Source organism: Saimiri boliviensis, chromosome 2 (assembly GCF_048565385.1).
Source record: "Saimiri boliviensis isolate mSaiBol1 chromosome 2, mSaiBol1.pri, whole genome shotgun sequence".
Classification (NCBI taxonomy): Eukaryota; Metazoa; Chordata; class Mammalia; order Primates; family Cebidae; genus Saimiri; species Saimiri boliviensis.
Window position 1 is genome coordinate 131,819,404 of NC_133450.1, and position 15,279 is coordinate 131,834,682.

Consider the following 15,279-nt stretch of genomic DNA (forward strand, 5'->3'; position numbering starts at 1 on the left):
TTTGGAGCGTCGCTGGCTCCCAGGCCTTTTCAGGGTGGGCGGCGGGGCAGCGGCTGGCCTGGCTCAGGCACGGCCACATCACCAGGCTCTGGGGCTCGGGTTCCCTTTGCCTTAAGCAGGGGCTGTGGCCTCCTCAGGGTGGGCCGTGGCAGGTGACGGCAGAGTGTGAGGCCTAGGAGGGCTGGCTGGGGGCCGGCGGTGCAATGGTGGGGTGGGCCCTGCGGGATAGAGCACGCTGTGGTCTCCCTCAGCAGCCCTGGGGAGGGCGGGGCTGTAGAGGCCTCCTGGGGGCTCTGCTGTCTGGGGCCGCAGGAGCATGGAAGCCCCACCCCTTGCCTAGGGCCTGCCTGGCTGGCTGGAGCCCTGGTTCCTGGTTTAGGAAGGGCAGGTCCCCCAGGGTGAGAGGGTCCTGGCTGCCTGGAGCTGCCTTCTCCTGGTGAGGGTTCTTCTACATCTTCCCACCCGCCGGCCCAAGGTGAGGGTTTACCATGGGCTGTGCAGTCACTTGGGCGTTCACACTGGCTGGAGCCGGGTGTTGGTTTCCCTGCTGCTCACCGAAGGGATCTGAGATCTGGTGAAGAGCCTCAAAGCTGAAGATGTTGGGTGTGGGCACTGGGCAAAGCAGGGACAGGGCCCACCTCCGGGGCAGGGCCAAGGCTGCCTCAGATGATGACTCCCTCTTCTGCCTGGCACCCTCATGTGGTTGTGGCCTTGCCCCTGCCCTCAGGACGCACTCAGCCGGGCAGCCTCCCCTTCTCCTCTGCTCCCCTGGGCCCAGCCACGGTCATTTCTGTCCTGGGTTATCGTCCTCACTTCTTGACTGGCCTCCTGGGTGACAGCCCCATGCCCACTCAGGGGCTCCGGGGCTGGCCTCACAGGTGTGTGACCTGGACACCCCCACGAGCCCTTGCTTGGACCCCACACTTCGTGTCTTGCTCAGCTCCCCTCCTCATGGTTTTTGAACAAGGGCACCACATTTTATTTCTGTGCTGGGCCCTGCAGTGAGGGAGCTGGTGCTGTGCTCTTTAGGGACTTCATCCACCTCCAGGACCAGCCACAGGACTCCCAGGGGAATGCGAAGCCCTCCATCCCTCTGCGCTGTCCCTCTGCGCTGGTGGCTCTCTCTTCCTGGATTGCAGTCCCTTCATGGGCTCACTTCCACCCCATCCTGCTGAGCCCAGATGCTGCCTCCCAGTGAGCCCCCTCCCTGCCCTGCCTCTGTGTTCCTTGTGTCCCTCTTTGCACCTTCTCATGAGCCATTTCTGTTCTCTGTGCCTGCCCCTGCTGAAGGGAGCGCTGGGATTCTGGGACTCTGTGTTTTGGTCACAGCTGGCTCAGCCCAGGCCACCTAACTCATAGCAGCACTCAGGATGTGCTTCATGAACTGTCTGTGCCGTACAGCGGGGCGGGGTGCCCAGGACATGTGTGCTTGCGTGCTCCAGTGTGCAGGGTGCATGTTGGCAGTGTATAGGGTCGCTGGCTGCCCAGGGTTGGGTCTCAGGGTGACATCAGCCCTGGCCATTACTCAGGCCCCTCTTAACCCCCAGACTGCTACCGGGCTCCCTGCTACTAGCCCCTGACCACACCAGCCCCTCAGACCACCTCCTCTTTGTTGATGTCACTGGGAAGGTGGGCACCAAAGCTTATTTCCTTCCTGGGCACTGAAGGGCTTGCCTGATGCTGCCCTCGCATCATGGCCACCAAGGGACGTTTGGCCTCCCCTCAGTGGTGGACATATTGATGACTCAGGGCCCCTGTCTCCGGTTCTGTCCCTGCTGCCTGTCACCCCAGGCCCTGTCTGGGGCTCAGTCTCAGAGTGTTCTGCTGTGGGGAGTGGGTCCTCTGGTTCAGTGTGTGTGCTAGGGTCAGTCTGGTACTGTGGACCTGGCATCATGGGGACCCTGATGGACCATGCTCGGTCCTGCCCATGAGCTGCTCCTGGTGAGTCACATGGAGGTGAGGTCACATATAGGCAGTGCAGCCAGTGTCCACATGAACTTCAACCCCTGACCCCTGGAAGACAGAAGACGTTAGTTGTGCTGGGGCCTGGAGGATAAGGGAGGACCAGGCAGCCTTAGCCGGGGATGTATGTGATGCAGAAGGCCAGTCACGAGGGACAGGCCTGGCAGTGGGACTCAGGATCATCCCCAGGGAGGGGGGGTGGCCTGGCGAGGCTGGAGCCCAGCTTCTCCGGAAGCTGCCAGCTTGCCTTGGAGGGACAGGATCTGGGCTGGGCCTTGGATGTGTTCAGGGCGTCCCACTCTAACAAGCCCCTCTTCCCCAGGGCCAGCCAGCACCAAGATGAGCGCCACGTCCTGGTTCCTGGTGAGCAGCAGTGGTGCCCGCCACCGGCTCCCTCGCGAGCTCATCTTCGTGGGGCGCGAGGAGTGTGAGCTCATGCTGCAGGTTCGCAGGGGGCATTTGGGGCCAGGAGGGTAGGGGGTGGACAGTCCCGTCCCTCTAGGGGCCAGGAAGGTGCCCGCCCCACTTGCTGCAGGCCATCCTGGGCAGGAGGCCACCATGCAGCCTGGGCCAGGTCTCTTGACCTGGGCCCTGGATGTACCGTGGGTTCTGTGGGCGCGAGCAGGGGCGGGGGTGTGCTCATGGGCTCGGGTCCCTGCCCTGTTCATATCCCTGTCTCTGACAGGAGGGTGCTCAGGCTTTTGTCAGGTTCTCAAAGTCATTGGGGTCCCTAGAAGCGGTAGTTGGCATCCTTGTGCAGCGAGGGAGCTGAGGCCTCGGCTTTGCGAGGTGCTGGAAAGCCAGTCTGTCTATACCCTTGTTGTCTGGGAACCCCGCCCGCGCTGTGAGTGCCGCCTGAGCAGGGCTCCCAACGTCTTGGTCCCAGCTGTACCCTGAGGAAGGCTGGTGCGTTTTGATGGTCCCCAGGCATGAAGGGGCTCTTCTCAGGGCATGAGAGCCTGCCGGGCACCTGCACTGTCAATTGGAAGTTTCTCGGGCCTGGGTCTGAGGTCTGAGTTTGGCTTCGTGGGGGTTTGCGATCTGGCTGTTCGAGAACAAAGAGCAGGGTGATGAGCTGACCACATAGGTCCATCCTGGCTGGCCTGAGGTTCTTCCTCCACCCTGCGTCCCTGTCCTGGCTTACCCCAAGCATGGCACGTGGACCCCTGACCCGGGTGGATGGCACTGTCCAGTCTAGCCGAGGGCCTGCAGGTGCAGGGAGCCGCTTTGCCCACTGGGGTCTCATTACCTCACTCAGGCCTTGCTTCCTGATGCCGCATGCTGCTGCCACAGGCACCCAGACTGTGCCAGGCTCTGATGAGGTGGGCTGGCCTCGGGCTATGTTGAGGGGTCCTGGCCACGTGCACATTCCCTATGGCAGACGGTGTTTGTCTGCCTCTGCCTAGGGCAGCCCCACCCAGTATTGCTGCATGTGCCCTGCTGCGGTAGGAATGTTCGTATCCCCTGCAATTCAGAGGTCAAAGCTTCACTACCAGCATAGTAGCTTCAAGAGATGGGGCCTTTGGGAGGTGACTGGCGCGTGAGGCTTTGCCCTTGGGAACGGGATCAGGGCCCTTAAAAAGAGGCTCTAGGAAGCTGACTCACCCCTTTTGCTCCGTGGGGACGCAGCATTCAAGGTACCATCCTTGAAGCAAAGACAGGGCCCTCTCCAGACACCAGATCGGCTGGTGTCTTGAGCTTGGGCTTCCAGCTTTCAGAACTGTGAGCAGTACATTCCTGTGATTTCCACATTACTCAGGAATTTTGTTACAGCAGCCGACATGGACTAAGTCCTGACATCCCAGCTTCTCCCCAGACGTCCTCTGACTCACTTGAGCCTGGACCCAGCAGGTCTCTCACCTAGCAGTTGGTTGTTCCGGCTCTGAAGTTCTTTAATCTGGAACATTCTCTCCCCTTTTCCTCTTTTCTTCATGCCTTTGGTAGCTGGAGAGAGTCGGTGGCTGGGGGCAGGAGTCAGCAAATGTTTTCTACAAAGGGCCTGGTAAAGATTTTAGGTTTTGTGGGCCACGAAGTATGCACTGCAGCCCAGCCCTGTGGCCGTGGCGAGGGGCGGCCAGGGAGCGTACGCGAGCAGCAGAGGCCGGCGCAGCAGTACCTGCACTTCATGTACGGACGCTGAAGTATCGATGTCCCATCATTTTCATGTGTCATGAAATAATCCTTTGATGATTTTCAATCATTTAAAAGTGTAAAGGTCATTATTAGTTCTCAGGCTATCCAAAGACAGGCAGCCGGCCACAGGCTGTGCCCACTGCCTCATAGGGCCCACTGCCAGATTTGGCTGGTGGCTCCCATGGTCCGTGTGCAGGGGTGGCATCAGTGATGGCCATGCTGCTCTACCTAGGGTGGCCAGGAGGGCTTCTCACAGGAGGCAGCACTTTGGGGCCTCTGGAAGAAGCCAGAACCAGCCTGCAGGCAGGGGACTGGTGTGGGTGGTCTTCCTGCCCACCCCTGCACCAGGCCTGCTCTGCCCGCTTCTCCCTGGAGTGAGAAAAGGTGCTGGGAGCAGGGTGCTCAGGGTGAGTTTGGGGTTCGATTCTGAGTGCACCTGTCAGTGGAGCCCTGAGCAGGTCGGGAGCATTGAGGGCTTCCCAGCTTTCCTCGGTGGCTGCCGCTGGCCTGGGCAGACCTGCATTTCTACCCCTCACTGTCGTGGGTGGTGTGGCCATTGTAAGATGCATCTCCTTGGGGAAACTGAGGCTCAGGGAGGCCTTGCAGGTGTGGCGAGTGTGGGAAGGCTGGCTGCCTCCCGGTGCACCTGCAGCAGCCTCCTGCCTGCCCACCCCTGCCCCCTGCGGCCTCTGTTACCCTCACCCACTCCCTGTTCAGCTGCCCTAGAGGCTTCTCACTCCCACCCCGTAGCCCCACGTCTGGCCCCTGGGCCCCTGTGTTGCCCCCACCTCAGGATGTTTGCACCAGCCGTCCATCCCTGCAGCAACTTCCTTGGCAGCTGTGCCAGGACCCCCACCCTCTCAGCTCATGCTCGAAGGCTCAGTGGCCCTTTCCAAACACTGCTGCTCCCCCGAGGCCCTGTCCACCTCTGCTCAGACCATCCACATACTGCCTGGAGCCTGCCCTGTCCTCAGCTTCCAACCTCCTCCTGGACAGCCGCGGCACTGTGGCCTCTCAGAGGCATCCCAAGCTCAGGTGGAACCAAACCTGCCACCCTCCGTCCCTTCCACGTGGGCCCCAGCCAGGGTCCCCTGCCCTCTGCCCAGTGCCACCCCGCCATACCCCACGCACAGACAGGAACACAGGCCTCCACTGTACCCAGCCTCTTTCTCCCCACACCTGCCCTGGTGCTCCGGATCTGGCTCCTACCCACCTTCCTGTACTGGAACCTCCACACTCTGACCCAGCACCCCCTCCACAGTCCTTGCTTTCAGCCCCACATCTTTCCACTGGGCAGGGTGCCAAGCAGAGACCCTGCCCTCCTTTGGCATCCACTACAGAGAGGGGCTGGCAGGGTGTCCAGGGTCCAGCCCTATGTGAAGAAGGTGGTATTGGGGACTGAGCAGTCAGCAGACACCTGCCTACGTTGTACTGAGGCCCTTGGGGCCAGTGGGGAGGGGGAGGCTGTGGGAAGACAGAGGACAGAGCTGAGCCTGGGCTGGGGAGACAAGCAGAGTGGGCAGCCCCGTGGCCTGGGCTTTCACTAGGCAGGAGGGGCAGTAGCTTGGACCACAGCAGGCAGAGGGGTGAGGAGTTGTGTTTTGGGCAGAGCTACCAGCCATGTGCTGTCCTACGGGCCACACTCTCCAGGGCCCTGCCTTTGTTCCCTACAGTATCCTTGTTCCCAGTGCAAACCCGGCACAGAGCTGGTGCCCAGCAAACAGTCATTAAGTGATGCAGGGACGTGGACCCAGGCAGGACTTCCTGCTGTGGCTGCCACTCCTGTGGTGGCTGAGGCTGTGGTAGAGGGCATGGAGGGGTGTGTGTGCACATGTAAGTGTGCGTGTGCGTACATGCACATGTCTATAGGTGCACACATCTCTGCGCTGTGCACATGCCTGTGTGTGTGCATGTGTGTGTCACGTGGGTGTGTGTGCTGCGGGTCTGTCGGGGAAGCATCCTCTGTGGGAGTGTGTGACATCCCGAGCCAGAAACCACAGCCTGAGCAGGCCCGGGCCTCTGTGCACAGCACGTTGGGCCAGTCTGCTGTGGATGCCTGTGGCCGCCCATAGGGAACTTGGTGAGTGGCAGGAGTTTGTGCCCAGAGCCCTGGCTGCTGCCGCTGCCACTCGGCACAGCTGGGCCAGGCTGTTGCCACAGAGGGCATCAGACGTGAACTTTGGAAACATCTTTATTCCATTTTAAAGTGAGTACAAATCACTAGACACATGCCCCAAAATCCATGGGTTGGAGCGTCTTCCGGCCATGTCGCACATCTGTGTTTGCCTGGCTGTTTCTGCACGAGTTCCTTCCGCAGGCCCTGGTTTCTGTTGTTTTAAGTCTTGAGTCCTAGGTGGGGGGCCACCCCTCGTGGGTGGTTGGAGGCTTGGCCAAGTGAGGGGCTGCTTCTGGCCTAGAGTACTGGGGCTGGAGAGGGGAGTTTCTGGAAGGGGCTCCCCGTGTGTCTCCAGTGCTTCCGGCCGTCTGGGGACGGGCTCGGCAGAAGCAGAAGCAGAAGCAAGTCTGGTGAGAAAGCCCTGGCTGGGGGTAAAGGGTCTGCCTAGGGTTGGGCGGGACGGCCGGGCTCTGGGTGTTAAGGAGGTCCTCTGGGGGGATCCTGTGCTGAGTCCAAGGAGCCTGAAGCTGGGGTGGGCTGGGTGGGGTGAGGAAGGTGGGTTCCGGGAGGGGAGGGGCCCTAGACTAAAGGTGAGACCCAGGCCTGGGCAGGGATGTGGTGTGCCCAGAGCTGGCAGAGTCATCTGGCTGAAGCTTGACTGTGGCCTGGGAGGGGTAACAAAGTTTTGGAGAGGCCTCAGGGCCTGTGGGAAAGGGGGCTGTGGAGATGGAGGCTGACCGAGAGGAAGGAAGACACTCCAAACCCATGGATTTTGTGGGCCTTGCTGGAGCCTGTGGTGGAGAGGGGTTTGGTGGGTGAGACCTCCAGGAAAGGCCTGGGGCGAGTGGGGCTCTGAGGGCCTGGAAGGTGTGCAGAGGTGTGTCCAGGAGGAGGCCCCGAGGCCCAGGGGGTCTGAGACCAGGGGAGCAGCAGGGAGGTATCCAGGCTGGAAAACCCTCGGGGGCGGGGGTCACTCCTTAGCAGAGAGATGGCATCCAAACCACCTGCCCCCAGCCACCTCAGCTGCTTTCCAGGGGACAGGGGCAGTAGCTCCCTCCTTTATGCCTCTTGTGGACCCCATCCCCTGGGGAGGTCTCATGCTGGCGAGGAGGGGCCCAGCCCAGCCCTAGCCTCAGCGCTTCCTTTCTCTGAGACAGCAGCAGGTCCCTCTGGCCCGGTGGAGCCCACATGTCCCGCGGGCTGAGGCAGGGCTGCTGGCCTGTGCCCAGAACAGGGTATAGGAGGAGGTGAGCCCCAATCCCCAAGGGAGCGCCAGGCCTCCCAGCTTCCAGGCTGCAGTCTCAGGCAGGACTCCCTCAGGGCTGCCGATGGGCAGTCAGTGGCTTGGGGTGTCTCCAGCAGCCATCCTAGAGAGCTGGGGAGGGGGTCTCAGGACAGGCTTCTTGGAGGTGAGTGCTGGGGGTAGCCTGTGTCTGGGGCCTTCAGTGCTTGGTGGGAAGTCCGATGGAGGAGGTGATGTCTGGTGTCACCCTCCCCTGGCCAGGATCCTCCCCCAACCCGTCCAGCCGAGACTGCTGCTGGGGTGGCCAGAAGCTGTGAGGCTGTCTGGTTTTGTTTTGTTTGAGATGGAGTCTTGCTCTGTTGCCCAGACTCGGCTCGGCTCGCTGTAACCTCTGCCTCCCAGGTTCAAGCAGTTCTCCTACCTTAGCCTCCCGAGTAGGCACCTACCACTGCGCCCAGCTAATTTTTCTGTCAAGGTCAGACCCACTCTACCAGAGACCTGTGGCTTTGGCTAGCAAGTGAGCTGGCACCAGGAGTCCCACCGGGATCTGCCTTCCCAGGGAGGCGTGTGGGGCAGGTGGAGCGGCTCACCTGGTTCTGGGGAAAGCGTGGGCTGCGTCTGGGCAGGCAGCTCAGGGACAGCTGCACCCAGGACCCTGCTTTCCCCTTTAAACCGCCCTGGCACTCCTGCCCACTTCCTGGGGGGACTTAGGGTCCTGACAGGATGATGTGTGGATCCTGCCCACCCCCTCCACCCTCTACCGCAGTGCCCACCCCCACCCTCCACTGCAGTCCCCACCCCCACCCTCCACTGCAGTACCACCCCCACCCTCCACTGCAGCGCCACCACTGTGGCTTGAGCCAGGCGCCCTGGGCTTCTGAGTGCCCACTCCTGGGTGGCAGTGGCACTGGCGTGAGGCTGGCTCTCAGTCCTGCCAGCTATAGGGTCCACTGCCCCATTGGGTGCCAGATATAGGTTCCAGCTCTACAGGGTTCTGTGAGCTGCTCTCGGCTAGTGCAGAGACGAGACATTGTAGAAATAAAAGTCACAAGACACAGAGATGGAGAAAAGAGAGTTTAGGCCCAGGGGTCCACTGCTACCCAGATGGCGGAGACCTGCAATGGCCCTGAGTGGAGTGCCCTCCGAGTGCCAGGAGGCTCTCACTTTTATTGAGTTGCAAATCTGGGGGCAGGGTAGGTAGGGCGTGGTTTTGGAAGTCAGAGACTGGGGGCAGGGTAGATTGGGCATGGCAGTGATAGGCTTAAGTACATCACCTGTCATTCAGGTAGGGGCTCAGGAATTTCTGGCACCCAAAGTGAGGTAAGGAGCATAATGCATCAGCACCTTTTCCATACTTATCAAGAAAGAACTGAAACATGAAACTAAAACATAAAACTATTACTGATGATCTTTTCTAAGAACAAAGGAACCAGGTGCAGAAGCAGCACATGAGAGTGGACCTCATCACATAGAGATGGTCAAGCCCCCGGATGTCTGCGGGCCTCCCTGACAGCCGTCCGGCCTACCGGCCTACCGCAAGAGCTTGGAGAAGCGGAGTTTTCTCCTCACTCCTCCGGCGAAGGAGACGTCTCAGCTATTTTGGATGTCTTCCCGAGCTGGCTAAACAGCGGGGGCTTTCCCAGTGCTGGCGCAGCCGCACAGCCGAGGCGCCCTCCGGCAGTCCTTATGCGGGTGGGCGTGACAGAGGGCTTGGAGCATCTTACCTTAGGGTCATTCATTTCACAACGCCACCCCACGTTCACACTTCCGACCTGAGAGGCATTAGTAAAAGAATTACGATGACCTATGAATAACTAAGATCACATATGAATTACTACAGTTATATTTCTAGTTACTTTCTTCTTCATTATTTATTTGGAAATAGGCTGCAGCCTTTTGTTCCTGCCTCTGCACTTACGGGATCTCCCCTCTACAGCTAGCCACCATGAGCCCCACACAGCTGCAGCTTCCCCGCCTTGGCACCTCTGCAGAGGTCTCAGCCAAGATGGGCTATTGAGACCGTGTCCCCCACCAGCCCCTGCTGTGCGTTCTGCTCTCTGAGTAAGGAAGGAGGCCCTGCCCTGAGTGCTTCTAGTCCTTGCCAGGGTTGCAGGATGGTGCCCAGTGGCAGGGCAGTGATGCCCAGCTGCTGGGGTGGCCTGCACATGGCAGGCTGAGAGTGACCAGCCTGAGGGGCCCAGGCTCTCACCTGGGAGACCGAAAAGCCATGCTTGCACTCAGGAGGGACGTCCAGGTCCTAGTCATGTGGACTGTGGGCCGTCCTGTCCCAGGGCTGGGGGACTTCCCTCAGACCCATTGCTGCCTGTGAAAGCTGGCCTGGTGTCTTGTGGGTGCACTGCCTTGATGTTCCATAGGTGGTGGTGAGGGGCACACACTGTCTGGGGCAGGACTCAGTGGCTTCCCTGGGTCAGCTAATTCTGCTGGCCTTTCCTGGGGCTGGCGCCCCCGGTCTGTGGCTCTCAGGTTTGGGGCAGGAAAGGTGGAGTGGCAGGCCGGGTGGGCAGTGGCTGTGCTCACAGCACGTGAGCAAGTAGAAAGTGTCTCCCCATGCCCCAGTGGGTCAGTGACGGGGGCTTCGCTGTGGCCTTACAGTTGGATGACTGGGGTTGACCTTGTGAGGGCAGTGGGTCACCTGTCCTCGGGGCGTGGTCCTGGGTGGACTGGTGGCCTAGAAAGGATCCACAGCACTCGAGGTGGCCCACCAAAGGTGTGGACACTGGCTGAGAGTTGTGCATGTCCCTGTGGGGGAGGGCTCCCTGAGACAGCCCCCCTCACTGCCAGCCTGGCTGCCACCACCTGACCTTGGGAGGGAACAGTGTGTGCCAGATGACCAGAGGTCTCCCACCACTCCCACGGCCCAGCCAGGAGCAGCACTGGGGAGGGAGGTCATGTGGCGGCAGCAGAGGGTGGGGGGCGTGGCCCTGGCATCTTGCCAAGTCCTGGTCTGGAGGCAGGGTGGGCACACACTCTGGTAGGAGGCCTGGGGGCTACTGCTGGTGTTGTGCTGAGGGCAGGGGATGGAGCAGGGGTGCCTCTGCCTCCTGGGTGTTATCTCCTTCCATGGAGCACCTGAGAGCCAGCTGTGTGTCTCCCCAGTCCCGCAGTGTGGACAAGCAGCATGCCGTCATCAACTATGACCAGGACAGGGACGAGCACTGGGTGAAGGACCTCGGCAGCCTCAATGGGGTGAGTGCCAGAGGCCCTGGCCTGGCCTTTTAGCAGCCATATCCTTCAGCCCTGGGCCTTCCCTCTCAGCCCTGGGCCCTCCCCCAGCCCCTGCCCCTCCCTTTCAGCCCTGGGCCCTCCCCAGGATCTGGCCCCTCTCCCAGATATGGCCCATCCCCAATTGCAGAGGCCCCAGGCCTCCCCAGAAGGCTTCCCCTGGCAGGGACTCAGGACCCCCAACAGTCAGACTGTGCTTACAGGGAGAAGGGACCCTTCAGATGGGGAGGGAAGCACTGGGCTGGGGAGTGGGGCCCCTGAGATGGAAGGAGCTGTGCTTGGGTACCCAATGTGGCGGGGTGGGGGGGCGTGTGATCCTTTCTTTTGTGAGTTGGGAGTAGCAGGGGCAGGAAGGTAACTAGAAGGGAACGGGTGTAGGGTGGAAGCGGGCAGGAAGGATGGAGGCCCCTCTCTGGGGGGATATGTCTGTCCCTGAGGTCCCTGTCTCTTGCTGAGTTTGGTGGACTCCAACTTGCCCTAGGAAACTCCATCCTCACTGCACTCTGCAGTCCTGAGCTGGGGGCCCCAGTGGCCTCTGTGGGACACTCCATCTTCACTGCACTCTGTAGTCCTGAGCTGGGGGGCCCCAGTGGCCTCTGTGGGACACTCCCATCTTCACTGCACTCTGTAGTCCTGAGCTGGGGGGCCCCAGTGGCCTCTGTGGGACACTCCATCCTCACTGCACTCTGCAGTCCTGAGCTGGGGGCCCTAGCGGCCTCTCAGCAGCCCCTCAAGGAGCTCTGGCCAGGGGTCTCAGGCTGGGTTCTGTCCTGAGCTCCCTCCTCCTGCAGCATGCTTGTCTGATAAAGCAGCTGCCCCAAATGGCTGCACAGCAAGTGGCCACTCCTCTGCCTGTGTGGGCTGGGTCACCCACATGGGCTTTGAGAGTGTCCCCAGGGCTGCTGGCCTGGGTTGCATGGCACCGGCCGGGTCAGTGCTCCTGGGCCCTCCATGGCTGGCTACTTCTCAGGCCTGTGATGCCCACACACCTGCCTCCCACCTACCTCTGGGATTGGCACATCGACACCCCTGCCAGTGGGCAGCCTGGAGGGGGTTGTCAGATATGCTGAGGCCTGACCCCTGGCCAAGGGCCACCACAGGGTAGGGCTAAGCATATTGTGGGGTCAGAGTCGGGGCTGGGGCGAGCACGAGGTCGTGTGGCTGAGAGGAAGCACCTCTTAGAGGAGTCTACTTCACAAAGATGCTCAGAGTTCTGTTCCAGAGGGTTCTGTCGGGGTCCCTGCAGTGCTGGGTGGGCCCTGGTACCTGAGTGCCCCTGGCCCGCAGCTGTGGAACTTGGGGCTGGGCACCTGTGCTGCTGGTGCCTGGGACAGTGCTGCACAGGCCCTGCTCTTTGTGGGCTCCAGAGAGTTGGTGCCCCCTATCGCCCTGCCCACGGCCGCCCACCCACCCAGCTCCACCCTGCTGCCACCTGTTTTCCCTGCAGACATTTGTGAATGACATGCGAATCCCGGACCAGAAGTATGTCACGCTGAAGCTCAACGACGTCATCCGCTTTGGATACGATATCCTGCCTCCCAGCCCCCTCCTCCTGGGCTTCTCAGTCCCCAGGGCCACAGTCACCCTACTACTCCAGCAGTAGAGCTGTCACCGCTGGGCCCACGGGGTTACAGAGCATGGAGGATGACCCTATGGCTGGGCTCCACCTGCTGATGGTTCACCCCAAGGAATGCCAGTCGCTGCAGCCTGACCCCCGTGGATGCCCTGGCCATGGGCACCTGCTACTTACCCACCCACCCAGCCTGAGGTCACAGGGGGCCCGGAGAACTGGTGACCACTCCCTGAGACCCCAAGTCCTGGCCCAACCTTGGGACTGTTGAGCACATGGGTGGGCATGGCTGTGCCTCCCCGGGAAGAAGGGGGCCCCTCCTCTGCCTGCCTCAGTGGGCCCTTGAGCTGGTGCACCTGTTACTGGGTGTGGACTTCAGCGCAGGCTCCTGGCTCTTCTGCTCTGTGTTCACCTTAATGCGCATCCACATTCCAACATGTATGTGCTGGAGCGGGTGCAGCACCGGGTTCCGGAGGAGGCGCTCAAGGTCAGTGCTGGCCACGCCCGGGGTCATCGTCCCCACGAGGGCTCAGCCACCCCATCCTCCCCTCCATGCTCCCACTTCCATCTCCTCAGCAAACATTCTCTGGGCCTCGTGGGCGCCGTGAGTCAGGCCAGCTGTCCTGCCCTGCCAGATGGTCCAGTCTGGCAGGTGGGAAGGTAGTCATTACCCCCAGCCTGCTGCAGTGACAAGATGGCAGGGGCACTGGGATGTGGGCACCACTGTTGTGGATGCAGCCGGAATGGGGCTCCGGGAGGGGCCTGGGAGGAGGCACACTGCATGGTCAGCTTCTGGACTTTCTGAACTGCAGTGTTGGGCGCTGGCAGGTTCAGCTCTAGCTCACAGAACAAGCAGCTGGTTGGGTGTGCTGAGTGGCCAGAGCCACGGAGGTCACAGGGCTCACCCTGCAGGAGGGTGCAGCGGGGCTGAGGTGGGGGCAGGAGCTTACCTGGGAGCAGGAAGCCCCATTTAGAGGGCCAGGAGGGTATAGAGCCCCTGAGCCCCCCAGCATCCTTTTGGGGGTGTCTCTCAGGTTAAGGAGTTTTGGGGTCTCATAAGGGGCTTTAGATTCTCTGATATTACAGTTATTTGGAATCTTTGAAGCTGAAGGGATTAAAAGTCTCTAGACAGTGTTTAGGGTCTCTGAGGCTGGGGAAATGTGGTTTCTCTGTGAGTGAGATATTTAGGGTTCCTTAGGCTCAGGGGATTTGAGGATCTACGTGTTAGAGGATTTGGCGTTCCTCTGAGTGAAGGGATTTGAGTTCTCTGAAGCTGAGGTGCTTTGGGGTCTCATGCTGAGGGGATTAAGTTCCTCCAGGTTAGCGGATTGGAAGTCCTTCAAGGTAGCAGGATTTGGGGTCACTTCAGGCTGAGAGGATTTGTTGCTTCTCAGGGTGGGGGATCTGAGGTCTCCCAGGCTGAAATGTGAAGGTCTTAGACTGAGAGTTTGTAAAGGTTTCACACTGCATGGCCAAGGGCCCCCGAGTTCCTGTCAGTCTCTCCGCTCTCCTACGCTGCCCACCCTGGCCAGGTGCCCTCTTGGAGCCCCTCGGGAGGTAAAAACTGCCCCCCAGCATATTGATGAGGCCACCATGAGGGTGGCCAGAGGCAGGAAGGAGGGCTACCGACGGCTGATGATGGCAGCCTTCGGGGACGGGCATCCTTGAGGGTCCTTACCCCCCTGTGCTGGGGACACACACGGCCGGGGCCCCTGTGCGGGCGTGAGGGTCCTGGGTGGGAGGGGCGTCTCCTCTCCCTCGGTTCATGGAGCACAGATTCAGGGCCCTGATCAGAGCTCCCCAGTAGCCCTGTGTTGCCAGGTGCTTAGCCCATTCCTCGGATGGTCTCTGAGCAGCACGAGGCTCCCCAAGCCTGCCAGGGGCAGGGCCCAAGGGAGCCAGGTTCTGTCTGATGGCACAAGCAGCTCTGCTGCCACCCCCAGAGCCCCCGTTCTGATGACCTTGGCCTGTTGTGCCCTGCCCCACACAAGCAAGCCCCTGCTTCCCCTGGAAGCTGCCCCACCTCAGGTTTGAGCTGAACCCCGAGCTGTGTAACCCAGGCAGGCTCAGGCTTTGTTTGCTCTTTTGGGGGTGGGGGTGGGGTGTTAGGGAGAGCTTGTGACATGCAAAGTCATACCTGGGACCTCTGGATGGATGGATAGCTGGGCCCCGTCCCTTGCCCCGTCTGGCCTGCCCACAGCACGAGAAGTACACCAGCCAGCTGCAGGTGAGCGTAAAGGGCTCGGCACCCAAGAGGAGCGAGGCAGTGCCGGAGCACACACCGTACTGCGAAGCCTCGAACCCCAGGCTGGAGAAGGGGGACCGGAGACCAGGAACAGGTAGGCCCAGGCAGTGCGGATCGGGTGAGCACACAGGGCCACTGCCAGGCCCTCTGCTCTGCACCTGCCTCCCTGCCGTGCCACACATGCCCGTGAACACCCACACCCTCACCCACTGCACTCACCTACCTGTGCAGCCGTCACCGCTGTCCCCACCTGCCCATACTCTCACTGTTGTACACACACCTACCCATGCACACCCACATGGCTCACTGCTATGCACACCCACCTATGCGTGCCTGCACCCCTTGGGCCACCAGCTGGGCACCCTGTGTCCCCAGTGGTGAGAGGCAGGTGTAGGGGTGTGCAGCTGTGCTCCCTGACATCAGGCATTTGGACTCGACTCTGCAGACGACAGAGCCAGCAGGGCTCAAGGGCTAGTGGTGTCCAGTGAGACCTGGTTTGTGCCTTTGCAGTCAGTGCTGCGGGTGGGCAGAAGTCTGGGAGGAAGGCAGCTGCTGCACAGGTCTGGGAGGCACAAGGGAGGGTGTGGAGCTGAGAGTGAGAAAGGGCCTGGTTGCGTGTGGGGCAGTCGGGGTGGGGGGTCCAGGCCTGAGGCCCGTGTATGACTTGGGTTCTGGTTAGATGGGTGTATCCGGGGATCAGGCTCTCTGCTCCCACCTTGTTCCAGGTAGGGTCACCTAGCTAGCTGCCCCCAGCTTTGGCCCCATGT

General features: G+C 61.0%; 1 protein-coding gene across 5 annotated transcripts in view; it reads left to right on the top strand.

Moving 5' to 3' along the window:
- CEP170B (centrosomal protein 170B) overlaps window positions 1-15,279 on the top strand; it is a 31,142-nt gene that overhangs the window by 1,668 nt on the left and 14,195 nt on the right. For 4 of the 5 annotated variants that reach the window (XM_010343908.3, XM_039462871.2, XM_039462872.2 and 1 more), the window contains exons 2-6: window positions 2,285-2,406; window positions 10,572-10,661; window positions 12,145-12,223; window positions 12,696-12,754; window positions 14,468-14,606. In XM_010343908.3, the coding sequence (XP_010342210.1) occupies window positions 2,302-2,406; window positions 10,572-10,661; window positions 12,145-12,223; window positions 12,696-12,754; window positions 14,468-14,606 (472 nt within the window). In that variant the 5' untranslated portion in view covers window positions 2,285-2,301. Of the gene's footprint in view, window positions 1-2,284; window positions 2,407-8,873; window positions 9,147-10,571; window positions 10,662-12,144; window positions 12,224-12,695; window positions 12,755-14,467; window positions 14,607-15,279 lie in introns of those variants that run through there. The other variant, XM_010343910.3, reaches the window with a different exon arrangement.